The sequence below is a fragment of the Elephas maximus genome, chromosome 11 (genome assembly GCF_024166365.1).
Source record: "Elephas maximus indicus isolate mEleMax1 chromosome 11, mEleMax1 primary haplotype, whole genome shotgun sequence".
In the NCBI taxonomy this organism is placed as follows: domain Eukaryota; kingdom Metazoa; phylum Chordata; class Mammalia; order Proboscidea; family Elephantidae; genus Elephas; species Elephas maximus.
In genome coordinates, this window is record NC_064829.1 from 30,353,093 (window position 1) to 30,380,921 (window position 27,829).

The window sequence follows — 27,829 nt, forward strand, 5'->3', positions numbered from 1 at the left end:
GTTGCTTGTCAAACATTTGAAGGTGGATTACAATGAAGGTTTTGAATGGGGTAAACACAATGATAGCATATTTAATGCCTCGCACAGACACATGAGCCTGGAAGGAGCAAACCAGAGTGGGTCTTGTTAAATGAGGCAGCGTCCCCTTAGTTTGGTAAAAGCCAGCTGAAGATACCTACGGTACTCCTTTATTTGCAACCTGTTGCTAAAGGTCTGATTTTGGGGGGGGGGCGGGGAGAATCCTATAGCAGGTTTCAGGGATAGACCGATGCTGAGATACCGCAGGATCTTAGAGAAAGGCGGGTGGGGGGGGGCGGGGGGGGTTGGGCTTCAGAATTAATGCCAAGTTCTCATTCCATAGGCTAGTTCTTCAAGAGGAAACTGTTGCATAAAATTACTCATTCTCATTAGTGTTTGTTGTGCCCACTGTGGCAGAAATTATTCTGCGTAAAACTGACCCAAGAGATTAACGAATTATGAGGGAGTGCGGGCAGAGACGGTGATGGCAATTAGGAGTACCATAAATCTGTTTCCTTCCACACCAGCTCTTGTTTTAGATGAGCGACCAAAGATGGAAAGGCCATCGCCTTGACCTACTCCCCGACCCTTGGCAGTTTGGAAACGCCAGTTTCCCTGAGCCTGTTAGTATTCACCGGGAGTTCCAGCGTTTGTCCCTTTCGACTTCCCATTGGCTGCGACCGTTAAGGCCCCGCCTCCTCCCGTGGCCATCCCGAGCCTTCCACGAGAAGGCGGGGCTTTGTGGCGCACGCACTGACGTCCCTAGCGGTATAAAAGGCCGGCTGGCCGCACTCTCTCAGGAGCCGCCAGCAAGGGGGCATCGTGGAAGCTCTCTAAAGCGTAGCCGGAAAGCAGAAGGCGAGTGTGGTGGAAAGGCCAGCCTTCGGCTCCGCGGGCACTTAGGCGCAGGGTGGAGAGGTCGACAGTGCTGCAAGGGGCGGGGAGGGCGGAGAATGTCCCGGGTGGGAGGCCTGTGGGCGGGGCCCGGCCGACACCCGCGAGTGCGGCGACAGGACGGCTAGCGCCAGGGCGGGGATCGCGGGCGCCGGGGCCTCCGCGGGCCCGCCGTCTGCCTCTCCTGGACAAGTGGATGCCATATCGGTCACGGCCGCTCTGCCACGTCCACCTCCCTCTCCCCCAAACAAACCAAACCAAACGGCACGACGAGCTCAGACGTACAGCGGGGCCCACACACCCCAGTTTTTAGGTCTTCAGGGAGCGAGTGGTGCGTGCCACTTACATTTTCTGTTGCTCTGAAGTCCCCGCCTGTCTCCTCAGCCGCACACAGCGTTTTCTTCCCAAAGCATTACCCCTGTGGTGTTGGGAAAGCGAGAGCTTACGATTTGGGGTCGGGGGTGGAGGTGGGTAGGGAGGGGAGGTAAATTTTCTGTTAGTTTTTGACAAGTATTCCTTAAAAGGAGAGATTTAGAGAGAATTGTTTAACTGTCACTTTTAAATATCCCTCAGTGTCAGAGTGCCCGTTGCTTTAGTTACGCTTGGTGTCACAGTATTTCTCAACTTGGATAGGACAGTTCTTTATATGGGGCTGCACTGTAGGGATGTTCAGCCTCCCTGGTTCTGGGGCACTATCCCAAAGCGGCTGGTGGAGGTGGAGTGGTGACCTACAGCCCTACTGAGAACGATTAGGACCTGTGGCTCACGGGTTGCCTGGTTCCTCTCCCAGCAGTTGGTAGCACCCATTGCTAATTGCCTACAGAAAGAGGGGTTTGTTAGCTCCGTCATCATGGCTGCTGGTAAGCCACTTTCAAAAGCTTGATCTGTATACTCACACTGGGGTGGAAGGGATATACTTGATGAAAAAATATGTATATAAAATACATATTTACATATATAAAAAAAAAAACCAAACCAAACCCAGTGCCGTAGAGTCGATTCCGACTCATGGTGACCCTATCATATAATAGTATGTATATATGTCATACACATATTATGTCATTATTGCCTACATTCCTCAGAATTTAACATGTGGACTAGCCAAAGCTGTACTACTGTTTTTTTTTTTTTTTAAAGATGGTTTAATTCAATAAAGGTCCTACTGAATGATACTCTGGCAGTAAATTTTCATTAAGGGACTCAATACACTTAATACAATTATATTCTCAAAGGGCTTGCTTTGGCTAACACTTATTTTTTTCTGACCTTTGGGAAGGTGAAATATGTTTTTAAATATTCAGCATTTTGCTATGACATATTCGTTGCTTTTTATAAGAGGTTGTACCCTTACATAATTGCTGTAACTAAACTGTGCCACTTGCCCCATGAAACTCATTACTGTATTTACTGTAGGGATGTTGTTGAGGACATGGTTCATTATATCACCACCATCCTCCTCTTTATGAGGACACATGGGAGAAATTTCTCCTGGGTCTCAGTGTCCAGAATAGCTGTGATTCTCCCAAGCAACTGACTCTTTTTTTTTTTTTAATTCAGGAAATCTGAATCACTCAACCAATTGTTTCCTATTTTTGATGACTGCTTGATAACTCAGGGATGGATTTGACACCCATCTCTGTTAAAGTGAAGGAGTATTGCATTAGGGTTCTAACCTTACCTGTAGCATCATTCTATTTTTTCTAACATCATTTCTTCCTTACCACTGAACTGATTTTTATTTGAACTGGTTCTTTTGTTTCTTATGTATATTTATAATCTTTCTTAAATCATTATTCAGAATGAGACAGAATACACATACATATACTGACACACAGGGAGCTTAGGGTGGCAACCCCTGCAACTCTCAGGACTACAGACTGGGCTATCCAATACCCTTGCTACCACGTGAAAGCCAGCAAGGCAGGTGAAGGGAAAGAGAGGGAAAAATGGGGCAGAAATTAAGGGAGGATATGAGAAAGGAAGAAAGAGACGTACATGGTGGTGGTGGGGTATGATAAAAATAGCACCACAAATAACTTATATCTGATTGATGCTAAAAATTTAAAGCTAAGATATGCATACGTAAAGCTGAGCAATGTCAGGGGTATATTTAGAAATGAGGAAAGAAGAGGCTTTCTTGTAGAAATACTGTACTGTTTCCAGACCCATGTGGTTTACAAGGACTCAGTTTAGAAACATAAATTAGCTTCATTCATCTTTTTTGCAATGTTACTGGACAAAATATTCACTAATTTTTCAGAAACATGTTTTGTTTGGTTGATATTTTGTTTTTTGTTTTTAATATCATCCTGCGGTTCCTGGCAGGACTTTTCCCTTGGATTTTTTTTGATAGTACTAGATCGTTCTTCTGCACATAGTAAGCTGTTGGTAGTGGGTTGGTTTGGTTTTTAACAACAATCAAGATTTAGCCCATTTTACCAGAATACCAAAAAACCAAACCCATTGCCATGGAGTCAATTCCCACTCATAGCGACCCTACAGATCAGAGTTGAAGTGCCCCCCATAGGGTTTCCAAAGTTGTAATCTTTATGGAAGCATCTTCCTCTTGAAGATGACGTGGCTGCTGGGTTCAAACTGCCGACCTTTCAGTGAGCAGCTAAGCACTTAACCACTGTACCACCAGGGCTGCTTTTTACCAGTATATATAAAAAAAAAAAATACCTACAAATTAGAACTAAAGCTAATAATTTTAATAGGGAATAAATTTGTTCTTAGAAACTATAGTTTAACTCATAATATTTTAATAAACGAATGTGCTATTTATAAGATTTTTTTTTTCTTTATTAGAGTTGAGATTACAGATATCCTGCCAAAATGATTTCTTCAAAGCCCAGACTTGTCGTGCCCTATGGCCTCAAGACTCTACTGGAGGGGGTTAGCAGAGCCGTTCTCAAAACCAATCCGGCAAACATCACCCAGTTCGCTGCAATTTATTTTAAAGAACTTATTTTGTTTCGAGAAGGTTTGTTACTGCTTGAGGTTATATATTTGTTGCTTTGAAAAAGAATTTTAAATTGTAAATTTTATGTATCTATATCTGGTTTTCTGCATTTATTCCTTCAGGAAACACTTCCATGGATATAAAAGAACTGGTTAAACAATTTCATCAGATTAAAGGTAAGAGTCACAAGTGATAGTTTTAATAATATTCTAGTTATAAATGATTGCATCATTACTAGCATAAATTCAAATTCAAGAAATATGCTCACAGATATTTTCTGTTTAAATAATCACAGTGATGCCTTATTTTATTATTAAGTTGGTTTTTTAAAAAAATCTGGGGCCTGGCAACTTCAGAGAATTCTAAATTTTTTTCTAAAAAAAAAAAATAGGAAAAGCTCACCCTTTGCAAACTATGTGGCATAACAAATGTACGTGAAGACCTAAAACAGTGTGTATAAACTATGACTTCAACCCTTTCCAGTAAGTCCTGTTCTTTAAGAAAATAGGGTGAACTTTAAGAGAATTGAATTTCTCAGATATGATGAGATATGTTACTTAGAAAAGTTGTATAAGGAAATGTTAAGACACCTTTTTTTTTTTTTTCTTGTGATGATTTAGCTGCAGTCCAGGCTGGAGGGCAGGAGATCAGTTAGGTGGTCTCTCTCTGACTCTTTCTGCTCCAGGAGAGTCTCTAGGTAGTGAAGAAATCAGTTTCCATTGAAAATGGTCTAGATAGTGTGACATAGTGCTATATATTTGTGTAGAAGAAAGTTGTGCTGTTAAGATTATGTGGCTATGTGTAAACGTCAATCTTATGTGAATATGGCAGCATGAAATGGAATTGACAGAGGAGCAGTGAAAAAGGGGAGAAATAAGAAAACGCCAAGTTTACATAATGGAAACCTGGGCAGACAAGTAAAGGAAAAGAGGACATAATGGTCAAATTGTAGGGACAGGCACACGTGTCTAAAAGAATGTCAAGAAAATTTGGCAGAATTTTGTGGAGGAAGAGAGGAAACAAAGGTCATGGTCAGTGTGGGAAATAATTCTTTCTTCATTGGTTGACCAACATTTTTAAATAGGAAAAGAAAAGACAGGATTCAGTGAGCTGCCAGCCACTTTTATATTTTGCCAGTTTGGTGATATTAATAGATAACAGCCAAGGTAAGAAGAAATCAGGAATAAGACCTAGGAAAGTGTAACAATCATGTAAGTTTGCATTGGCAGTGAAAGCAGACACCCAAAACAGAAAGCAGGATTAAGAATAGCAAGGTCAGCATTTGAAGTGGCATGTGTTATTATCTAGTTGGGCTGCTTCCCTTCAGGGTCCTGATGGCATTCTCAGCTCACTATGGGAAAGAGGTCTGGGACTTGCTTACCATCAGCAGGATATACAGAAAAGTGCAAGAACATTAACCACGTGTGTTTGTCACCCAGCCCCCATGAGGCAGTCAAGGTTATTATGGCCTTTGTTCTTTACACAGGAGCTGTGGTTGAGAGGACTGTGCGTGTGCAGGCTAGCTATGTTTGAGAATGGTGATAAAGTCAGTGACTCTTTATGGTGGAAAGGTAACGAACTGGTAGTCTTTGAGGTTAAGTGATTTAACTATGAAGAATTTATCCGCCATTTAACTTAGTAAGTGGACTAAACTAATGTGGATATTGGTGCATCTAGATGAATGTCAGAGATCAGTTAACAGACTGAGTTACTGGAACAGCCATACTTTTGACTGAGGCAAAGGATTGGAGATGCTGCTGTTTTTTTCTTCCAATAACTAAAAATATCAACAAGATTGAAATAGCATACACATAATCCTGAAAGCAGGTTCACAGTATGACTGCAGAAACAGATTGCCCAGTGAAGGCTCTTTAGGCAATAGAGTAGAAATGAATGTTGTTCTCGTTTACTGAGGAGATGGGAAGGAAACATGAGGGTATGACCAGAAAATATAGAGTTCAGTGTCAGTGTCTAATGTCAGCTTAGCTCCTTTGTCTGTCAGCTGTATATTGTTATCCCAAATGGTTTCTTATTGGGCAGACACTATCCATTAACTTAGATCCTGGCAAAGGGACTGCACAAGTCTACCTGCATCCAGGAAAGCATTACTCAGGTCTAAAGAGGGACTATTTGGGAATATACAGGCACCGTAAGGTTCCTACTTGGTAGAGCATATCCTCCCCTGAGTGACATCTTCCTATCTTCCAACTGGTTTAATTCACCAACTGCCGTCCCTATGGGAGCTCAGTATATCTGACCGCATGTTTATTTAGTTCTACTTAATGGAAATGTAGATACAACAGATAGCATCTTTGCCTTCCTCCAAATAGAACTTCTTTTATGTGGGTTCCAGTTTTCAATATGGATAACAACACCAGTAATGCTCTTTCTGTTGGTCCTAAGGATTGAGGATCTCCCAAGCTTTCAATGTAAGATGGGGAAATGAACGATTTGTTGAGGACAGAGTCAAGTGGCCCTTATTCTGGTCTTTCAGTCTCTTCAGCATGAGGCTGGACAAGTCTAAAGACAGCACCAGGTATTAGAATTCAGTGACATAAGAGCTGTTATCTCTAGTGCATTGGTCCCCACTCCTCTCCCACATGCCAAATATGAGCATGACAGACACAAGTGTTTCCCAAGAATCCCATGGGGATGCTGTATTCTACAAAAGTATTATCAAACAGGTGAGTTTGCTGCCTAGCAGCATTACCACCGTGTTGGCTATATGCATGGAAAACTTGGAGGTAAATGTATCTCCTTGCACATACCATTTGTTTTATTTGAACACGTCATTCTGCACTTTCTCTTAGAAAGAGCCCCATTTTTGGTGGGCCTCACTGTAGGGCCAATAGTGTTTATCTACTTCCCCAATGGCTTCAAAATTTCATGCAGAGTCAGGTAACAGAAGAGGAAGAAGGAAGAGAGCCAGACGTGGGAGCAGACTGTTTCACTTCTCTTTATGTCGTTACTCATCTTTTCTCCATTTTCCAGAGCCTAGGTCCCTGACTCTGTCAAGGGTATTGATTGTGGTATTTCACCCAAGTATGCCCCATTTTCAAAGCAGCCCATGCTGTGAAACTTTTTCTTGTTTTTCTTATTTTTTTCCTCTTATTTTTCTGCAGTTTGATTAAACAGATCATCACTATCTTATGAATAAATGAAAACTTTGCCTTTTCTCAATCTTCACAGGAGAATTTCTTCATTAATTCAAATGAACCTTTAATTGATTAAATTTTAGAAACTCAGGTGACATTTTAAAGCAAAAGAGTCATCCTTCTCTTAAGTCCCACCACTTAGTATATGCTAGTAAGGGAGAGAGAAAATGGAATTAATATTTTGGAGTAGCTCTTTTGTCCTAGGCACTTTTAACACATTTTGTCAATTAATTCAGACAACCTTATGAAGTAGGTGATCATTCCCGTCTTATTGTAGATAAATCTGAGGCTGGGAATGATAAATAACTTTTCCAGGCTTGCAAACACTGAGTAATTAGCAGAGTTAGGATTTGTACTTCTATCTTCCTGGTCCCATGGCCTGTATTCTTTCCACCATGGAGTAAGGAATGCATTCTAGGAGTCCTTTCAAAAAACCTTAGATTAATGAACTCAAGGAGTGAAGGGAGAGCCCTGTTTTCTTCATCACACTTTTCACTTCTTCCCCTGCCACCTTCTGGTGTGGAAGCTGAAACCCAGATTGTTCTAATTCTGATCTTTTCACCACTTTAGTGAAGAGGGCAGTGGTTTCTCTTTGAAAACGGCAAATGATGTCTCACTATCACCATCCTCCTAAGCCTAATTGGCTCCGGTTTCCCATTATCAGCCCTGTCTTGGATCCCAACAGAGGCAGAGCTAACAGATCCTGGACACCTTGGTTTGGCCATGTAATAGTAATTATGGTCATGAACTGCTGCTGATCACTGGGCGCAATTTCAATTCCTATGCAGCAACATTTTAAAAAAAAGTTTTTTTTTTTTTAATGCAGCAACATAGCAGTATCATTAAATATCTTGAGTTATTTATTCATATTAAATAGTCTTGGTAAATATTATCTTGAGTCTTTTCATTTTTATGTCAAGTTCTATTCATATGCCTTATTTTTATACCTGGTTACACACACGTGACTATTCACTCTTACTTAAACAAACAAGAAAGGAAGATATCTTTTTAAGGCCTATCCATACTAAAGTTTGTGGTTAAATAATAATCCAACCTTTAGACCTCCGATGCTGCTCTGCACTTTCCTCAGCCTTTTTTTAAGTAAGGCTATTTTGATTCCCTGAACAGGGATGGGTATTGCACCCAACTGACTTTTTTGTTCCTTGAACGCTTGCATTTGCTGAAGCAAGGTTATAACCATTTATACCAAGGTAAGGATTTTATTAAGCTTAGAAAAGGTTTGAACGGTCACCTGGTGATGATGTTGGGAGGGGGCTTTAGGTCCTTCATGCTTTCCCATTGTGGTAAGATTAATCAATTGAGGAACAGTTCAGACTAAAGGAGGCCAAATAAATCATTGAGCAAATGGCATAGATAAGAATTGGGGTTAGAGTACCAGGCTAGGAGCCAGAAACTGAATCAGGATTAACTGCTGCCATCAAGTCAATTCCAACTCATAGTTATCCCACAGGACAGAGTAGAACTGCCTCCTAGGGTTTCCATGGAGCAGCTGGTGGATTTGAACTGCCAATCTTTTGGTTAGCAGCCAAGCTCTTAACCACTGTACCACTAGGGCTCCAAACCAAACCCATTGCCGTTGAGTCAATTCCGACTCCTGGCGACCCTGCAGGGTATAGCAGAACTGCCCCATAGGGTTTCTGAGGCTGTAATCTTTACGGAAGCAGACGGCCACATCTTTCTCCGATGCAGTGGCTGCTGGGTTCCAACAGCCAACCTTTCTTTTAGCAGGGGGTGCTTTAACTATTGCAGCACCAGAGCTAGGAGGGAGTAATTGGGGCGGGGTTGGGAAGCAGATACGGCAAACCAGAAAAGCTAGGACAAGTATAAAGGAAAGTAAAACCAGCTGCCGATGAGGTCAGAGACACTAGAAGACATGGTGAAAGCGTGAAGGGAGAACATCTTGGTTTTAGTCTTATAGGCTGGGTATGTCACTTTGCTATCCAGAAATTTTAATAACTATTAGCCACAAATACAGACTCTTCAGTGGTATAGGGATTTTTTTTTTTTAAATATTAGTATACATTGATTCTAGATAAGCCCTAATTATTTCTGTTTTCTCTGTTGATATCTACCGATTGAAGCATGAATTTGCTTTAGGGGAAAGGCAAATATAGTCTGGAGCAAGGAAGTCATTACTCAGTCTGGAGTCACCAAAGTTCATAGCAAGAAATCTAATGCTCTGGAGTTTTGCAGGAGCCTGTTTTCATTAAGAGAGGAGATTTTCCTGAAATTTCTGGAGCTGAGTTTTTCATTTAAGAGCCAAAGCTATCAGAATCAAGATTTTACTTTTCATATAAGTCATAGAGGATGAAAAGGGAAGACAGAATATAAGGTCAGTTCCTGCTTGGAGGGAAAGGAAAGTGGCAAGTCCTTGGTAACGGGGTGTGGTTCTTGGATGTGGGTACAGCTTAAAAAGGTGCCAGGTAAGATAGAAACTGGAAATAGGGAAGGTAGGTAGAATCTATGATTGGAATTCCCTATAACCTGAGCAGAAGGGTTGTTCTTTGCATTCCTGGATGTTGTCTAGAAGAATGTATGCCTGTCAGAGAAGTCGTGTGGTTAGCTCCGTGCTGCATTAACATGACATATGCCACGGTATTTTCAGTCACGTCGTATGCATGTGAAAGCTGGACAGTGAGTAAGGAAGACCGAAGAGGAATTGATGCCTTTGAATTGTGGTGCTGGTGAAGAATATTGAATATGCCATGGACTGCCAAAAGAACGAACAAATCTGTCTTGGAAGGAATACAACCAGAATGCTCCTTAGAAGCAAGGATGGCTAGACTGTGTCTCATATACTTTGGATGTGTTGTCAGGAGGGATCAGTCCCTGGAGAAGGACATCATGCTTGGTAGAGGGTCAGCAGAAAAGAGGAAGACCCTCAACAAGGTGGATTGACACAGTGGCTGCAACAGTGGGCTCAAGCATAACAACAATTGTAAGGATAGTGCAGGACCGGGCAGTGCTTCGTTCTGTTATGCATAGGGTCGCTATGGGTTGGAACTGACTCGATGGCACCTAACAAGAACAACAACATGCCACGTTCAACAAATACCTATGCTGTAATTGTCATATGTCAAGCATTTAACAAATATTTATTGAATGAAATAGTTTTATTGAAGCAATAAATTAGAAATAATGGAGAGTCATTTCTCGGATGAGCCTGAGATAATACTCCTGGTTTCCTGTGATCCGTGTCTGACCTGTAGTGGGTCCAGATGTTTCTGGGTTGTCTTGGAGTACTGACCAGCAAGTTCGCTGAAGGAGTCAGGATGGGAAAAGGTGAAGTGACTCACAGCCCCTAGCAGAGGCCTGTAGTATATAATGTTCAAGCCTGGAATAAAATAAAAATTGGCAGCCAGGCTTCATATGTTAAAGAGGACCAAATTAGGTAGGGAGTCTGCTAGTCCTTGAGTGGGGGTAACCAAACAGGCCATACTTGCCACAAAGTCAAAACACTTGAGTAGTGAATATAACAAGATTGGAGATCAATACCCAGAGACCAGGCAGTATTAGTTATGCCTCTGTCAGAGGTAATTGAGAACCAGTAGAGAAGAACAACATGTAGACTAGGGCCAGAGCTTACCCTAGCACCCAGATTCCTTCTTTAGGTGAGGGAGAACCACTGATAAAGGCAAGATACCCCAAAAGACTATGTCATTAACTAAAACAGACTTTTAAACTTAGAAGAGACAGATATTTTTATTTGATAAAGATCGAGTATATTCTCCCATTGGGCAGAAATGAGCATCTTATTGCAAGACGAGATCAGTTAAAGAAAGCAAACGTAAGATTTTTGGCATGTCCACGTCAGAGTATGCAAATTTTTTTTTTTTTAAAAAAAAAAAGAGCATGGCATGCAAAGCTTTCTGTAATCTGAGTCTAACCTACCTTTGCAATAAGTTCCTACCTCATACCCTCATGAACCAGACTAATTGGCATCTCCTAGAAAATACGGAGTAATTTCAAGTCACTTGATTTTGACTTATGCTGCTTCTCCCTCCAGGGGTTCCCCCTTCCACCTTTCAAATCCTACTTCTCCTCAAAGTGCAGTTATTCCATTTAACAAATATTTAAATTCCTACCAATTGTTAGACAGTGTAATTGGTGAAATTCAATGGAGGAGGAGGGACTTTAGTTTCAGCCATGATGGAGTAACATATTAGACTTACTCTGCCATTATAAACCATAAAAGCTGCAGGAATTATATGACACAAAGTCCAATGCCTGGTTTGGGAGAAGGTATTCACAGAAAGTCCTATATTCACCCTGGCTTTCTCCTTGAGGGAATTTTTCAAATTCTGGTGCACAAAAATAGAGCCTGAGCAGGGAGCAGAAGTATCACTGAGAAGAGAAAACAAAGGAACAGTGTCTGGGGCTGCCAGTATGGCTAGGCTTTGAGGGACAGAGTACCAGATAGGTGGTATTTGTAGAGAAGGCACACCAGAAGTCTGTACAAAAATTCCCTTTGAGTCTTTGGCTAACTTACAAGCTGCTCATGTGTGGGGCAAGGACCCAGGAAGCTTAGCAGAGAAGAAATTCTGGAGGACTGAGAACTGAGCAAAGATTTGAGAGGTGGCAGAGTGCTGGGGAAGACTTTGGTGTTCAGGCCCAGCCAGAATGAAGAGACATTTATGAAGCCTTGAGCATTTAGTGGAGAATTCAGAAAGATTGCACCCTAGGAATGATGACAGTGTGCTAGGCCTAAGAACAAAAATGAAATATATCCACTTTAACAAAGCCTAAAACCAAGTCTCAAGGCAATCAAACAAAATCAACAGTATTTAGAAGAAAATGACACAGAGCCTGTACAAATGTATCATATTAATTTCTAGCACATAATTAAAAATTATTAGACATTCAAAGAAGGAGGAAGAAGTGACTAAGAATAAAGAGATAAACATTCACTATAAGCAGACCTAAAGATGATCCAGAAATTGGCATCATTACACAAAGACTGAAAAATAACTATGATTAATTTGTTCTGAAAAGATGGAAAAATGGATGAATAGATGAACTTCTGTAGAGTTAGAATCTGCAAAACAAGTGGTTATTGCATAACAGCCATATAAAAACTTATTGGATGGCTTTACTAACAGAAGACAAATTAGGAGAGTTAAAAAACGGGCGGGGAACATTGGTAATATGCATTATCCAAATTGAAGCAAAGAGAAAACAACAGGACAGAGTGTAGGAAACAAAAGGGGGACATGATCAAATATATGTGTAAGTAGAATTCTAGAACGAAGAGAGTAAATAGAAAAGAAGCAGTATTTGAAGAAATAATGGTTGAGAATTTTTCCAGTCTGATCAGAAGACATCAGCCTGCAAATTCAAGAAGTTCAGTGGATTCATAACAGGATAAACACAAAGCACATAAATACTTAAGCACATCATAATCAGTTTACTGAAAAACAAAGAGAAAGAGAAAATCATGAAAGCAGCCAGGGCAAAAGGGCACATTACTTTCAGGGAAGCAACAGTAAGACTAATAACTGATTTCTCAACAGAAACTACAGAAGCCAAAGGACAATTTAATGACATCTTCAAAGTTCTGAAAGCAAAAAACTGCCAATCTAGAGTGAATATATTGTTGTTGTTATTCTGACACATGGCGACTCCCAAGTGTGTAGAGGGTTTCCAAGGTTGTGACCTTTTGGAAGCAGAGCACCAGATTTCACTTTTGAGGTGTCTCTGGGTGGATTCGAACTGACAAACTTTCAGTTAGTAGTCCCGTCCTTAACCATTGGCACTACCCAGGGATACCGAATGAACGTATACCCAGTGAATTTATTTATTTTTAAAAGAAAGAAAAATAAATTCTCAGACCAAAGCTGAGAGAATCCATTGCCATCAGACTTGCTCTACAAGAAATACTTTTAAAGGAATACAAAGGAACTTCCTAAATCTGGTAAGGTGCATGCACAAAAAACTTACAGCTATGCTTATACTCAGTGGTGAATACTGAATGCTTTCCCCTTGAGATGGGGACCAGGGCAAAGATGTCTACTATGACACACATACACACAGAGGAAGAAATAAAACTAATTCATTCACAGCTGTAGAAAATCCAAACGAATTCTCTTCCTCTTCATAACCAATCCTAGATCCTGAATTTGTACCACAGAAGAGAAAGATGTATACCATATAGCCTAGATATTTTTGTGAACAGGAAGCTAAAAAATGACTAAAAACTTCACAATATCCTAAACCTTATAATGAATTCCACAAGCACCTAGTAGGGGAATGGGTATTGCAGAATTTATAGAATAAAGACAGGAAATGGGCATGGTATCTAAATAGCAGTAGATACCACAGTCCCCCTCTTTTCATGTTAGTTTACCACCTCTGATTTATAAGGGGGTTGGTGGCACAGTGGTTAAGTACTTGGCTGCTGACCAAAATGTTGGCAGTTTGAACCCACCAGCCCCTCCATGGGAGAAAGATGTGGCGGTATGCTTCCGTAAAGACTTACAGCCTTGGAAACCCTATGGGCAGCCCTACTCTGTCCTGTAGGGTCGGTATGAGTCAGAATCAACTCGACAGCAATGGGTTTGGTTTTTGGTTCCGATTTATGACCCATATCAGTTAGGAAAGCTTTCAGCTGCAAGTAATATAAAACTAATTAACAATAACTAAGAAAACAGGTATCTGGAAGTGGTGTTCATTCAGCATCAAGGATATAGACTCTCAGCTCTACTATTCTTAGCATGTTTGACGTGGCTCCATGCCATTGCTCCAGGTGTCACGCCCATGTTTAAGTCAGGAAGAAGTGGAAAGTAGTGGCACCGGTGACACTTGTTTCTTTTATTAAGTAGGGAAAACCGTTTCAAGAAGTCCCCTAGCAGACCACATTTCTGTCCTGTGGCCAAGGGAGGCTGATAAAATATCTGATAAAAGAGATCAGCATTGACACGGCTGGTTTAGATCTGTATTTCTCCACCAGTGCTCTGTTGGCATCTTGAACAGGGCGATTGTGTGGGACTGTCCCATGCATTGTGGGACATCTAGTATCCCTAGTCCTGGCTTCTAAATACCAATAGTGCTTCTCAGATACAGAGACAACCAAAAATGCGCCCCCCCCTCAACATTTACACTTTCTGGGGAGGGGCGACACTACTCCTATTTGAGAACCACTGGACCATTAATGGTGTATCACCTGGGCTCGGCATGTTGTTGTCCCAAACCTAATTAGGATTCCCTTAGCAAAAAGAAGGGAGGGGTGTCTGCCCTTTTACCCACCTTGCTTTAATTTTTTTGCCCTTAATTGGAGTTGGGAGACGGGAGGTTTGAGTATTATGTGGGGGGATGTGTGGGAGTGAGGGAGCACAGGGGTAGGGTAGGAGGGAAGATAGTGCGAGAGGGGACAGAAACAGACTCGGAGGAGACGGGGCAAGGGACAAGCGTTGTACTGCATTTGGTGCTGCTCCATATGGCCCAGAGAAGATAGCAAGGGGGGAGTAAAGGAAAGGGGCACAGCACGGAGGAATCACCTAGGATATACCTGATGGCTACTTTCCCCAGGGCCAGCGACTCCATCTTTTGCTTTCTGCCCTTGCAGGCAGAATTACTAGCCCCTTTCACACCTGCCTCTTCTCTTTTCCAAAACTGAACAATTACTTAAAAGCTGTTGTACCCCATGCATAGTTCAGTCACTGCACTGACCACATTGTCACATAATCACCCATTTATGTGCCTCTGTCCCTAATCAGAGTGCTCTTTAGGAGGTCTTGTCTTTGATTGCTCTTATCTGACACACAATAGAAATGCAGCTAATGATTGCTGAATGAAGAATGAGTGGAAGGGAGGGAGGGAGGCTGGAGAGGAAAGAAACAAACCATGCACTTTATAGTCTCTGATGGTCCTCATTCCAATCAGTTCAACACAGAATAGTTGGATTCCTCTTCTGTTCCACTTGAAGATGCCTTACATACATACTGCTGATTCTGAACTTCAGAGCACTTTACTGTGAGTTCCTGACCTCCAGTCCTCATACCTGACCCTTCTTTTCTCCTTTATACCCCGCTTCTTATTCTCTTCTTGTCTTTAACACCTTCCAGATTTCCCTTTCAGGACCAGAATATGCCTTTTTCCCAATGCTGTGTGGCATTTATGTCCCCCAGGACCCCAAGTCTCCACATGAGTTCTGCCTACTCTTAAAAATACTGTGTGCTTGGGGCTTTTTATCTTACTGGCTCCAAGAAAATCCAGATTCTGCATTGAATTTTAAAGTTAATCTGTTTGTCACTATTATACTTAAAGAATAAGTTTGTACAAGGAGGAATGCCTTTAGTTATGCTCCTAATTCTAAGAGTCTGCAGTTTTTTTGTTTAAGTTGAACCTGATCACTGAAGTCATAGTGGGTTAATCTTCATAAGGTTAATAAGTACTGTCAACCTATAGCAAACCTAGTTTACAACTTTAAGAAATACAGTTTTCAACAACAAGCATAATCTCAAGAGTACAAATCAGCAATCTTTGGAATTATTAAAACAGATCTCAGAACTCTAGAGAAAAGTTCTTTACCCTTCTTAATAAACAAGATACCATCAGAAACCCAATATAGATTTAAGTTATGGTAACTAGTATGTACATAGGAGCCCTGGTGGTGCAGTGGTTAAGCATTCAGCTGCTAACCGAAAGGTTGGCAGTTTGAATCCATCAGCTGCCTCTTGGAAACCATATGGGGCAATTCCACTCTGTCCCGTAGGGTAACTGTAAGTTGGAATTGACTCAATAGCAGTGAGTTTTTGTTCTTTTTAGTCCGTACATATTTGCTAAATGTATTCTAAACCACGGTAAATGGTTAATCTGTAGTGCCTTGCATTTTCGTAAACACTTGTCACCTGCTTTTAAAGTTTAAAGCATCTGGTATCAACTTAATTTTTTTAAAATTACGAAATGAATCTATTCAAAAGAGTGTATAAATATGTGTGTGTGTGTGTGTGTGTGTGTGTGTATTATCTCCTGCATATTCTACCCAGTTTAGGAAACAGCCAATTTAAATTTCATCAGGGCTGAATCAAAGACATCCTGAGAGTTATAATTTTTGATACCACATTTTCAAAACTTTTCTATTCTACATTCCTTTTAAACTAAGTATTAATGTATCCCTTTTCCTCATTTATACGTACTTTACAGTTCATAGAACACTTTCAAATACATGATTTAATTTAATGTCCTCAAAAACTCCCTGAGGTCAGAATATAATCCCCATTTTACAGATGAGGGTGAAGCTGAACACCTGACTTGGCCAGGCTCTTGCAGCTACTACATCACAGAGCAGCACTTGAAAACCAGCTCTTCTCACACACCTTTTTTACTATTTACTTCAGAAAACAGAATCACAAATTTCCTGATAAACTATTAATAATTCATAATTACATGGTGCCTCAACTTTCCAGAATGTTTGTATTTTAATAGGGGACCTCTAGAGACAAAACTGTTAAGCCTAAAGATTAATCTCCTAGGTAAAATTTCAGGTGGAAGCCTGTGAGGGCAAGTGGGCATTTCCAGAGTTTCCTAAATCATACAGTGCCAGTGACATATCAAACAGGTCCCGAGCAAGCAGGTTAGGGATTACTGTAATCCCTCTCCAGTTGGTTAGGTTCTTGAAAATGCTCATGGTAAATAAATCAGTGGTTGAGGTATTTAAGACTTTATGGTGGAAAACAGGATTATGGGGCCCTTGAATGGGTGTATGGGGAGGTCAGTTTAGTCAGGAGTTGTTGGGTTTGGATTTTGTTGGTGCCTTGGTGGCATAGTGGTTAAGCGTTCAGCCAAAAGGTCAACGGTTAAAACCCACCACAGGAGAAAGATGTGGCAGTCTTCTTCCCTAAGATTTTTTTTTTTATTTTTTATACAGCCCTGGAAATGTTATGGTGCGGATCTACTCTGTCCTATAGGGTGGGTATGAGTCAGAATTGATTTTGACAGCAACGAGTTTTTATTATTATCTTCAGTGTACCAAAAAAAAAACCAAAAACCAAACCAACCCATTGCCATCAAGTCAATTCCAACCCACAGTGACCCTATAGGACAGAGTAGAACAGCCCTATAGGGTTTCCAAGGAGCAGCTGGTAGATTGAAACTGCCAGCCTTCTGGTTAGCAGCCGTAGCTCTAAACCACTGCGCCACCGGGGCTCCTTCAGTATACCACAGGCCTCAAATTCCTCTAGCAGTGGGCTGTTGTTGCCTGGTGCTGAAGGTAGAGGCTAGGGTGCCAGAGGGTGTTTCTCAGTGTTTCTGCTCCTTCCTTCTCAGCTCTCAGCCAGCCCTGTAAGCCTGCACCAGGGGGGCTCTCGCCAAGCTCTTCCCCTTTTCGCCTACCTGCCTGCTAGGTGGCAGCCTGCTGTTGCTTGTTACTCAGTGTCAGGCTCCTGGTCAAGGCAGGGGAGTCTGTTGTTCTGGGACCTCTTCAGGTTTAGGCTGGCCCCGTGTACCTGAGCCTCAGGTGTGCAGCTTTCTCAGTGTTCCTGCCCTTTGTCCATGTGGCAGCTAAACTCTGCCTTGTGTCTGTGGTCTTTTGCTTCCATTCATGCACAGGGTTTCCACTTTCTGCCCCAGAGGTAGGAGACCTCTGCTTGGTGTTCGTATAGGATCCTGGGCCCAAGCCCCACACTGCCTCTCCCACAGGGTAGCTGCCAGTCACCTCCTGCAGCCTGCCCCACTCAGGGGCTCTCTCTGGTCTTCTGGTTTACCCCCATCTTTCCTATGAGGCCCTTGGAATAGGGCTGGTGAGTTTCCCCTCAGGTGTGGAGCTCCAAGCTATCCCACATTTAGCCTTTTATTGTTGTGTGCCATTGAGTTGATTCCCACTTGTAGTGAGTCTCCATGGCAGAGCAGAACTGCCCCTCTGGGTTTCCTAGGCTGTAATCTTTACAGGAGCAGATTGCCAGGCCTTTTCTCCCATGGAGCCACTGGTGAGTTCGAACTGCCAACCTTTCAGTTATCAGCCGAGTGCTTAAACATTGTGCCACCAGGGCTCCTTTAACAGTATGTTAAGATTTAGCTTTGTTGTTGTTAGGTGCTGTCGAGTCGGTTCCGACTCATAGTGACCCCCACGCACAACAGAACGAAACACTGCCCGGTGCTGTGCCATCCTTAAAATCGTTAAGCTTGAGCCCACTGTTGCAGCCACTGTGTCTGTCCACCTTGTTGAGGGTCTTCCTCTTTTCCACTGACCCTGTACTTTACCAAGCATGATGTCCTTCTCCAGGGACTGATCCCTCCTGACAACACGTAAAGTATGTAAGTGGCAGTCTCGCCATCCTTGCTACTAAGGAGCATTCTGGTTTTATTTCTTCCAAGATGGATTTGTTCATTCTTTTGGCAGTCCATGCCAACACCACAATTCAAAGGCATCAATTCTCCAGTCTTCCTTATTCATTGTCCAGCTTTCACATGCATATGATGCAATTGAAAATACCATGGCTTGGGTCAGGCGCCCATTAGTCTTCAAGGTGACATCTTTGCTCTTCAACACTTTAAAGAGGTCTTTTGCAGCAGATTTGCCCAGTGCAGTGCGTCTTTTGATTTCTTGACTGTCGCTTCCATGGGTGTTGATTGTGGATCCAAATAAAATGAAATCCTTGACAACTTGAATCTTTTCTCCGTTTACCATGATGTTGCTTATTGGTCCAGTTGTGAGGATTTTTGTTTTCTTTACGTTGCGGTGTAATCCATACTGAAGGCTGTGGTCTTTGATCTTCATCAGTAAGTGCTTCAAGTCGTCACTTGCAGCAAGCAAGGTTGTCATCTGCATAACACAGGTTGTTAACGAGTCTTCCTTCATTAAGATATAGCTTACCAGCAGCTAATATGGTGGCAGCTGCTTCTTTCTGTGCTCTCCCACAGTTGAGACAGTTCTCCTGTCCCTTATCCCTTGCAAGGCCAGGCTTCTCTTTGGAAATCTGGTTATTTGGTTGTCTTGTGACTTCAGCTGTGTGATAGCTCAAGAAAATGTAATGATTTTATGGTTTATCTGGCATTTCCTCATTATAACGGAAGCAACATTTTTTTGCAACTTTTTCTTCCTAAGTATAAGAGTAACTCTCTCAAGGCTAGACTTATTTAAATAAAACTTTCCCTTATTCCTCCAGCCAGAGTAGCCTCTCTGTTCTCTGAACCTCCCATAGGTCTTTCTTAGTACGACCATTATGTACCTATACTTTTTACCTATACTTGTGTTATCTGTTTTGTTTCCCCTACTGAACTGTAAGCTATGTGAAGTCATGTCTTAATACTCTGTATATTCTCAGCAGTGCCTAGTATCCTGTTTTACACATAATGCAAGCAGTTGGTAACATGCATTGGATGGGTGAAAGGGCTTTGTGAAAAAGTGGATAAGGAAGTCCTGAGGAGGTGAATGGTTAGGAAAATGAGGTTATTGTTCTAAGCAGAGAGCGGTAAGAGTAGATGTGGCTTTCCTGTCTTTTGTTTAAAACTCTCATCCACATGTGAGGATTTGGTAGTGTCCATGCTCTTTTTTTTTTTTTATGCTCTAGAATTTAAATTAATTCAGCACTATTCTTGAGGGAGACACTGCAGGACACTGTTCTTTGGGAAGCAGCTGAACCTATGAAAACACCTCTTCCAATCAAGTTTTGACCGGACTCAAACACATTCTTGTAATGCAAATTCTACTTGTCCCGTGGATTTCACTATGATGTTAGGGAAATGCTTCCCTATTAGCAAGCAGATGTGGTTAGACAGGTGTGTAGGTGATAAACAGAATGCTGAGGCCAGAAAATGGTTTTCCAGCTCTGGGAGTTTCTGCGTCATCAGCTGTCTTGACTTTTCAAGCCATGAGAATTTTCCCCATACCCGAAGAGTCACTGAGTCCATACTTGTGGATCCCGAGATCTCTTTCTACTCTGCTTTCAATTTTGGCTGCATTAGCACACAGATGCCAGGGGCTATCACTTTTAGGTTAGAATATATGATGTACTCTAATGTCAAAAGATCCTAGAGCGCCCTAATTTAGCAATTAATGAAGATACGCTCTAGGTACCAATTTTCTTATAGTGAGGAATGCCTTTATTAATGTAATGGCTTCTGGTTCATTAATAAGTTATTCTTTCACCAGCCGAAGATTATTTATTGCCCACGTTGAAGAATTTGTTTTTTTTCCTTCTCCCAGTTTTGTTTGGAATTTTGGATCAGGAGCTTTGTCCATGGAGGTTTTCAGCTTCCTTATTTCTAGGCACAGAGTTAGGATCTTTTCCCTGGTGTTGACAGGCTTAGGATGCTACCTGCTGATTGGTTTGCCACAGTGCTTTGTAGTCCCCTGTTTGTATGGAAACCAACAGAGGGGGGAGGGTCTTTTGAGTGGATAAGGTCAGGAACGTTTCCTTACCCATGCTAAGTCACAGATACTGGGAAATAAAGCCAAAGTCTTATTATTTGCGTGTGTCTTGACATTTGAATGCTCATCCTACTGCTACTTTCTTTAAAATTCTTTCTTTGGGGAATCTATGCTGATTAACCCATCTGGCTGATGTTTTCAGTTGAGAAGTGGTCAGAAGGAACGATACAAGAGAAGAAACCAGAATGTGTAAAAGAGCCAGAAAGAGCGTCTGTAATTCCCCCAGAACCTACACGGAAGGAAAAGTCTACGGACACAGAGGAGGACAATATAGCCAAGCCACTATTCAGCAACAAAACCACCCAGTTTCCATCAGTGCATGCCGAACTCTCAGAGCACGTGGACGTACCTGAAATAGTTTCTGGTTCTTCTTCCAAACCGTCCACTCCTAAGGTTACCACCCCACCCTCATCACCATCTCCAGCAGCTGTCCCACCAGAGTTTGCCTATGTCCCAGCTGACCCAGCTCAGTTTGCTGCCCAGATGTTAGGTAAAATTTCATCTGTTCATTCTGATCAATCTGACGTTTTAATGGTGGATGTGGCAACAAGTATGCCTGCTCTTCCCGAGGAGGTGCTGAGCTCAGAGGCTGTTGAAGATACGGTGGTGTCCCCTCTTGTGTGTTCTGGAGAGGTGGTAGCAATGCAGGTTCTGAGCCAAACATCTGTCCATGTAGATCTAGGTCCTAAACCCAAAGACGATAAGGCTGAACCATCAACGGCTTCCCCACTCCCCTTGCAGGATGAACAAGAACCTCCTGCTTATGATCAAGCTCCTGAGGTCGCTTTTCAGGCTGATATTGAGGTTACATCAACCCTTCATATATCATCTATATATAATGATGTGCCTGTGACTGAAGGAGTTTTTGTCGAGCAAATGCCAGAACAGATAGTTATCCCTTTTACTGATCAAGTTGCTTGTCTTAAAGAAAATGAGCAGTCACCACCAGTTAGTCCAAAACCTGTAGCAACCAAGACAGCCTCAGGCATGTCTGCAAAATCAGTAAATTCCGCAAAACTTGTGGTACAGTTGGAGGACGAAGAAAAACGTGCGTCCTCAGTACACTTGGAGGCAGAAGGAACAGTTCTGCTCTCTGACACCTCTTTGAAAGGTCTGCAAGAGGTGGCTGCACAACCCCTGCACGCAGAGGGCTCTGTCCAGTCAGTGGGTTCTGAGAAATCTCTGCACCTTGAAGTGGAGTTCAGTGCTGTAGTCCCTGACGATCCTGGGCAGGATGAGTCATGGGGACACTCTGCCCCCCTGGAGATGGAGGTCAAACCTGTGTTCTCTGGGGGATCTGCAAAAGATGTACGCTCAAGTACATCTGTAGAATCATCCAGTGGCTCCCCCAATCCTGTTCCAGAAGGTCTTAAAGAACCAGAAATCGAACCGGAAGGGGAAGCAGCACCTGAATAAGGTTTGATGGAGCGAGGTAAGAAAATGAGATTCTTATACAATTACAAATTGCATTTCAGGTGACATCTGTATTCCAGGTAACCATCTAGCTAGGGTCCCTTCAGATCAGATCAAAAGTCTTTATTTTCAATAATTTTTTAAATGCCAAACCTACTTAAATGCTTTGCTGTGTTTGAGATTTTACATTCATGAGGTGAGTGATCTTAAAGCGACATCCCCAGAGTTTGGTCATCTAGCACTTTTGTGCTATTCTTTTAGAGGCGTGTTGTAAAAAACACTAGAGCCTGTTGTCGGGTAAAAAAAAATAGCATACTCATGCAGTCTAACCATTTTGTGCTCCTATTACAAAACTGTGCTTAGGTGGTTTGAAATTTTTCACATGTGGATGTGAAGTCAAACTACAGCAGTGCATTTACATAGGTTGTGGCATTAACCTCCTCCACTTCTTAGGAAGAGGAGAAGGACAAAGAGAAATGGTGGTGTGTTTGACTGCTTTCGCGCTGAGGCAGGAGAGCTCTGCAACCAGGTTTGGGGAGCTGGGTCAAGCATGCATTTCCTGCCTGGGAGCTTCTGCAGCTGAGGGCGCAACGTCATAGCTGGATGGACAGAGGAAAGGTCAGGCTGAACCTCTGTCACACAGGGGACCAGGAACGGATGAGCAGCAGAAAGGATCGCCAGGCACTTGAGCAACAATGGTTACAGTTCGGATGATTGGCTTCCTTCTGTCAGTTTCCCTGACAAGTGCCCAAATCAAACTGCTTTCCTAGCTGCTGAACAACCACCACTGTTTTCCTGTGACACAGACGTGATCTGACCTCTCTCCATCTAATTATGAGACTTGGTCTGCTCACCCTCCTGCCCTGCCTAGGCAATTGCAGGAGCCCTTCTGTCTTTAGGGATGGATGGGGCATGCATAAGCCAATCTCCCCATTCCTCTTGCAGAAACACTCTCAACTTTGGCTCTTACCAGAGCCAGGATAATAAAGAAGTGTTACCAAAGCAGGTGTTCAGAAAAGATCAAATTCTGTCTGGCGGTGTGATGGGGATTCTGTACAGCTGAAAAGGCAGAGGGCAGCGTTGGGACGGTAGCATGTGGGACTGGTATTATACTTGTGGCTTAAGCAGCACTTCATACCAAGTCACTGTTTTCAAGTGCTTACCTTCCCTCCGGTAAAACAGTCAGTCTCCGCACTGAGAGGATGTTTAACACAGCTATTGAACAATCGCTTCTCTTTAAAAACCAGAGACTTGGCTTGTACATATTTTTTACTGAGCTTGAAGAAAGATCAACTCAAAGTATCTGGAGCTATTGAAAACATACCTGCTTAATCATGTGCATGGTGTTGTTTTCTTTTCTGGGAAGAAGGCCGCACCAGGGAGAGATGGCCCAGTGTTCCAAGGCGACATCAACACATTTGGACAAAGTGAAGGAGTAAAACTACTCCATCAGGCACTTCTTTCTTCTGGGACTAGTTCTCCAAGACAGTACTGTCTTCATTAGGCAGGTCAGACTTGACATTGTAGACTCCTCTATGTACGTAGATGGATGGCACTCCTAGATTTCTCTGTACTTTAATCTTAAGGAGCCCCTGGGAGGCCGGCCAGCCTTGTACTACCACCCAGGGCCTATGATTTCAAACCTTGCCTATAATAAGGGGTACTCTCTGGGGTGCTGGGTCCTAGATTATGTGGCAGTTGTGACAAATTAATGGGAGATAATGGTGCACCTGTAAAGGGCCAGAGATACTTGATTATGTGCACAAAAGATGACGCCTAGTGCTGACTCTTACCAGTAAAGAAAACATCACTCTGTAGATGCATTAACCCCTTTTTCAATGGCTTAACATACCCTTCAGTTGATTTTTTTTGTAAAGCCGGAAGTTTTGTTGACTGTCCATTTTCTCTCTGAGGACCCTGTAGAAGCCATGTCTATAAAGTTTAAGTGCCTGGGAACAGCAACTTAGGATAAGATTGCTTCTTCAGCCACAATTCTAGTGCTGCTGCCACTTGCTATCAGAGCAACACTGTTCTCGTTTTCCAGCTAGAGGGAATCTCTCTTCGTTCACATTACCAAACACAATTTACTTAGTCCTCTCTATAGCATGCTTTATGGCACATATAACTACAGATGTTTGTTTATATGTAAAAAAAAATTTACAAAGACATTTTTGTGCATAGTGCCTGATACAGAGACCAAATCTTTAATGCCTGCAAATTTTTTTTTTTTTTATAGCGATAGCAGCAAGCGAAGCAGGACAACCACCACCATATTCTAACATGTGGACCCTTTATTGTCTAGCTGATATGAACCAACAAAGCCGCCCATCACCGCCACCTGCACCGGGGCCTTTTCCCCAGGCAACCCTCTATTTATCTAACCCTAAGGATCCACAGTTTCTGCAGCATCCACCGAAAGTTACTTCTCCAGCCTATGTGATGATGGACGACACCCAGAAGACCGGTGCCCCACCCTTTATTTTAGTAGGCTCGAACGTCCAGGAAGCGCAGGACTGGAGACCTCTTCCTGGACATGCTGTTGTTTCACAGTCAGATACCTTGAAGAGATATGCTGCAGTCCAAGTCCCCATTGCTGTTCCTGCAGATCAGAAATTCCAGAAACATACCCCAAATGCCCAGAATGCTAGTCCTCCTCCAAGTGGACAAGATGCCCCCCGACCACAAAGCCCGGTTTTTCTTTCTGTTGCTTTCCCAGTAGAAGATGTAGCCAAAAAAAGTTCAGGATCTGGTGACAAACGTACACCCTTTGGAAGTTACGGTATTGCTGGAGAAATTACCGTGACTACTGCCCATGTTCGCAGAGCAGAAACTTAAAACTGGTAGGTGAATTTTCCTACCATAATACGTGGCCCATAACATGCTTGAGTTTTCGGCATTTTGATTTGTTGACCTGGAGATTGAGATATTAAAAAAAAGTGAAATTGAATTGAGATAATATGCAGTGACCTGGGTACACTCTAATTTGACGTGGTTGTCTCTTCAGCTTCCTTCTCACCAATTTCTGAGAAATGCACAGCTGGTGCACTGCACCAGCATGACCTACACCAAGGATCTGGTGCTAATCTAAGAACACATCAGCCAGTCAACTCAGTCACCTTTGAATACCTGTTCTGTGCATTCTGGCAGAGGCTAAATGGGGATGGATTTAAGATAATAGTCTTATACGGGAACTGTGTCATCTAGTTGGCATGTTTAATGAGTGGGGAGAAGCACAGATAAGACCTGAAGGCTGGGACCCATGGGAGAGCAAGATAACAGTAAGCAAAACATGGAATTTACACCTTAGTAGGGGAGACAGACAAAAAGGTAAATTAGTGTGTGCATAAAGAAAAAAAGCCAGGTACTGCTATGGGCCCTCCTTTAATAGTTGCCATTTATTAGATAGGGTATTCAGGCACGTTCTCAATGAGGGGATTTAAACAGATACCCGAGTATGAGAAGGAGCCAGACCTGAGAGCTTCCAGGAAGAGTCCTCTGGCAGGAAAGAGTTTCGTGAAGGTTTGGGAAACTGAAAATAGTCCCAAATGAGACGACTGGCTGGGTGGAGCTGGGGGAGAGTATATGTAAGATGAAACTGGAGAGGTTAAGAGGGACAAGGAGAGAGATTTGGACTTAAAGTTCAATGGGAAGCCAGTATTGTTTTAAACAGCAGAATGACATAATCAGATTCATGGATCAGAAGTCAAGCTGAGGCAGATAGCAGCGAGACAGGTTAGACGTACATAATACAAGTGTTAGACACTCGCACCAAGGAGTTCAGTTACTTAGAACAATTCGTTGTGCTTTCAAGTTCTGAACATTCCAGAGACTGACCAATGCCAGATTTCCTTCGCAAACGCAAGGTACTACAGTTGCTAGATTTAAGAACAGACAACTCTCAGTTATCAAAATGCCTTAGGGCTGTGTGCATTTATGCCATCTCCATATAGTAAACTACTTACTCATCCTCTTCAAGGACTTTTAGTGGAGCTGTCAAATGGCTGTTTTCAGCATGAAACGCTAGAATATTTTACTGTAAAAGCTCCGGTAATTAACCAGATTAGTTAAGAGCTTAGAAGAAAAGCAGAGGGGGTAGGCAGCTCTTGGATTTCTGACCTTCCATTCATTTCACCTGTTAATGTCTTCATTAAAGCTAAACAATTCAATGTTTGTTATTCCTAACAGATGCTGAAAACGACGCTGTCTAAGTCGACATTCAAGGTGGAGTCTACCCACCAAGCGTCATATTTCAATAAACTTCATGCAAGCATAAACCTTGTATTCTTGCTGTTTTTCTTATAATTTAGAAGGTATACAAGCAACCTAATGCAAAGACCTTAAATCTTTTTAGACTTGTGAAGCAACAGCATTTTCCAACTCATATATGTTATGTTAAAAAAAAAAATTTAACCATTCCCATTCTAGCGGATCTAGTCACAAGTTTTCTGGCCAAGTGTTCCCACTTAATCACTCCCTAATTGGTATTCACACCAAATAAGTATAACAGTACCTCTCCACAATACTGTATCTACCCAGAGTGCATTGACCAAGTGCTAACTGCCTACTTAGTTGTCTGGTTATCTCTTTGGCCCTTAGGGACTTTGGTTATCTCTTCGGACCTTGGGGACTGAGGCACTAAAAGGACTTCTTTGTAAGAACAGTCTTGATAATTTAGGACAGTACTAAGTGGTAGCATTAGTGTACTAGGAATTTTAAAAGAAACCACACTTTTAGGAACATTCTAAAGCCTTTATTTAGCATTAGGTAGACTATTTCATTATAACACGTATTAACTTGAAGATAGAAATTAAAATAATTTACTGGCATCTACCTAAGGCCCTTTGGAGCAGTACCTCAGTCGGGTTTGTGTGAGTGGATCAATACCGTAAGATTAATGTACCCCAATTAAAGGGGGCCAAGCTACTGTACAGTAGGTCTCCATAGATCTTTTAAGTACACAGGTGCCTTGCAAACTTGAAAGGCACAAGACCTCAATATGGTTTGATACTTACATACATGAGTGCAACCTAATTCCTCTGTGGCCCCTTCCACTGGAAGTTGAAGCATTTAAAAAGGTTTGTCATTATGTAGTGGTGATGATTAAAAGCTGTATTTCTAGGGCATTTTTGTGAATTGCTAGATTTTATTTTATACATATTTTCAATTCAAACATGTACAATTTAAATATCTTAGAACTCTAATGACATTGATTACAGGCAATTATAAAAGTAAATTCACAGCACTACAATAAACGAAATACCTTTCCCAGTTTAATTCTTTTAGAATTTTCAAATCAAGAATACCTATTGATTCAGGCTTTTGTTTCTGGAGGTGAGGATGGGTAAAATTGAGGGGATTAGTATGAAGAAAAGCCATCTTATCAATGGAGTTTTTACAAAATGATATAACCTCTACATTTGAGCAATAAATATTGTATAGGAGAATTCTAAACATCTCAAAGTTACATTTAAAACATTCAAGCATGACAGCATAAAAATATTCAAAATAACCTGATTTGGGATTACTGTAGAATTCATAAAGCTAATACTATGTTTATGTATCAACCTTCAGTAAATATGGCAATCATAAAAAGCGTATTCCCCAGCAGTTTCTCTTACCTCTATATAAAATAGCTTTCCAAATTAAATATGTTTGAATAGCAAAATTATCTGTTCTTCCTAAGACTTTCATCACCAAGACGACCTTATGCCCTACTTTTGTTGGGTGAAATTCAAGTTATGAGTGGGCTTTTTTTGTAAAGGATGTGTAGAAATCAAGAAAAAACAATTTTTTTAAACATAGGTTTAAGACTTATTTGTAAATTAGCCAACTGTCCTGACTTGTCTGCATTTTAATAAATGTCAGGCAAATTGAAGTAGTTTCTGTCCCAGTAGCTGCCCGAGTAAAGCCAGTCCTGTGCACCGTTGTAGGGATTAGGACCTTGATGGAACCACCTGTTTAAAGAGAAAGTACAAGATTTATGAGGGATGCTGCTGGAAA

General features: G+C 41.9%; 2 protein-coding genes and 1 long non-coding RNA gene across 12 annotated transcripts in view; 1 reads left to right on the forward strand and 2 right to left on the reverse strand.

The window, feature by feature from the left end:
- LOC126085888 (uncharacterized) overlaps nucleotides 1–1,410 on the reverse strand; it is a 61,827-nt gene extending 60,417 nt beyond the window's left edge. Inside the window, exon 1 of the long non-coding RNA XR_007519362.1 lies at nucleotides 1,259–1,410. This is a non-coding gene — a long non-coding RNA (uncharacterized LOC126085888). The remainder of the gene's footprint in view (nucleotides 1–1,258) is intronic.
- CABYR (calcium binding tyrosine phosphorylation regulated) lies at nucleotides 544–26,094 on the forward strand. 4 transcript variants are annotated; one of them, XM_049901670.1, is made up of 6 exons: nucleotides 544–876; nucleotides 3,721–3,895; nucleotides 3,997–4,050; nucleotides 20,559–20,906; nucleotides 24,066–24,669; nucleotides 26,015–26,094. In XM_049901670.1, the coding sequence occupies exons 2-5, from the start codon at nucleotides 3,748–3,750 to the stop codon at nucleotides 24,662–24,664; spliced, it is 1,149 nt and encodes a 382-aa protein (XP_049757627.1). In that variant the 5' UTR covers nucleotides 544–876; nucleotides 3,721–3,747; the 3' UTR covers nucleotides 24,665–24,669; nucleotides 26,015–26,094. The 4 variants fall into 4 exon arrangements, with proteins under 4 accessions (XP_049757627.1, XP_049757626.1, XP_049757623.1 ...); XM_049901669.1 differs by having other exon boundaries at nucleotides 24,066–26,094; XM_049901666.1 differs by lacking the exon at nucleotides 26,015–26,094 and having other exon boundaries at nucleotides 20,559–21,848; nucleotides 24,066–24,135.
- Nucleotides 26,034–27,829, reverse strand: part of OSBPL1A (oxysterol binding protein like 1A) — a 256,420-nt gene continuing 254,624 nt past the window's right edge. For all 7 annotated transcript variants that reach the window (XM_049901659.1, XM_049901658.1, XM_049901660.1 and 4 more), the window contains one exon: nucleotides 26,034–27,783. In XM_049901659.1, the coding sequence (XP_049757616.1) occupies nucleotides 27,681–27,783 (103 nt within the window). In that variant the 3' untranslated portion in view covers nucleotides 26,034–27,680. The remainder of the gene's footprint in view (nucleotides 27,784–27,829) is intronic.

Bases quoted from the DNA above. Each gene is read 5' to 3' on its own strand.
- CABYR (XM_049901666.1), top strand. From the start codon at position 3,748: ATGATTTCTTCAAAGCCCAGACTTGTCGTGCCCTATGGCCTCAAGACT. The intron at 3,896-3,996 runs GTTTGTTACTGC...TTATTCCTTCAG, and splicing joins ACTTATTTTGTTTCGAGAAG to GAAACACTTCCATGGATATA. The intron at 4,051-20,558 runs GTAAGAGTCACA...TGATGTTTTCAG, and splicing joins ACAATTTCATCAGATTAAAG to TTGAGAAGTGGTCAGAAGGA.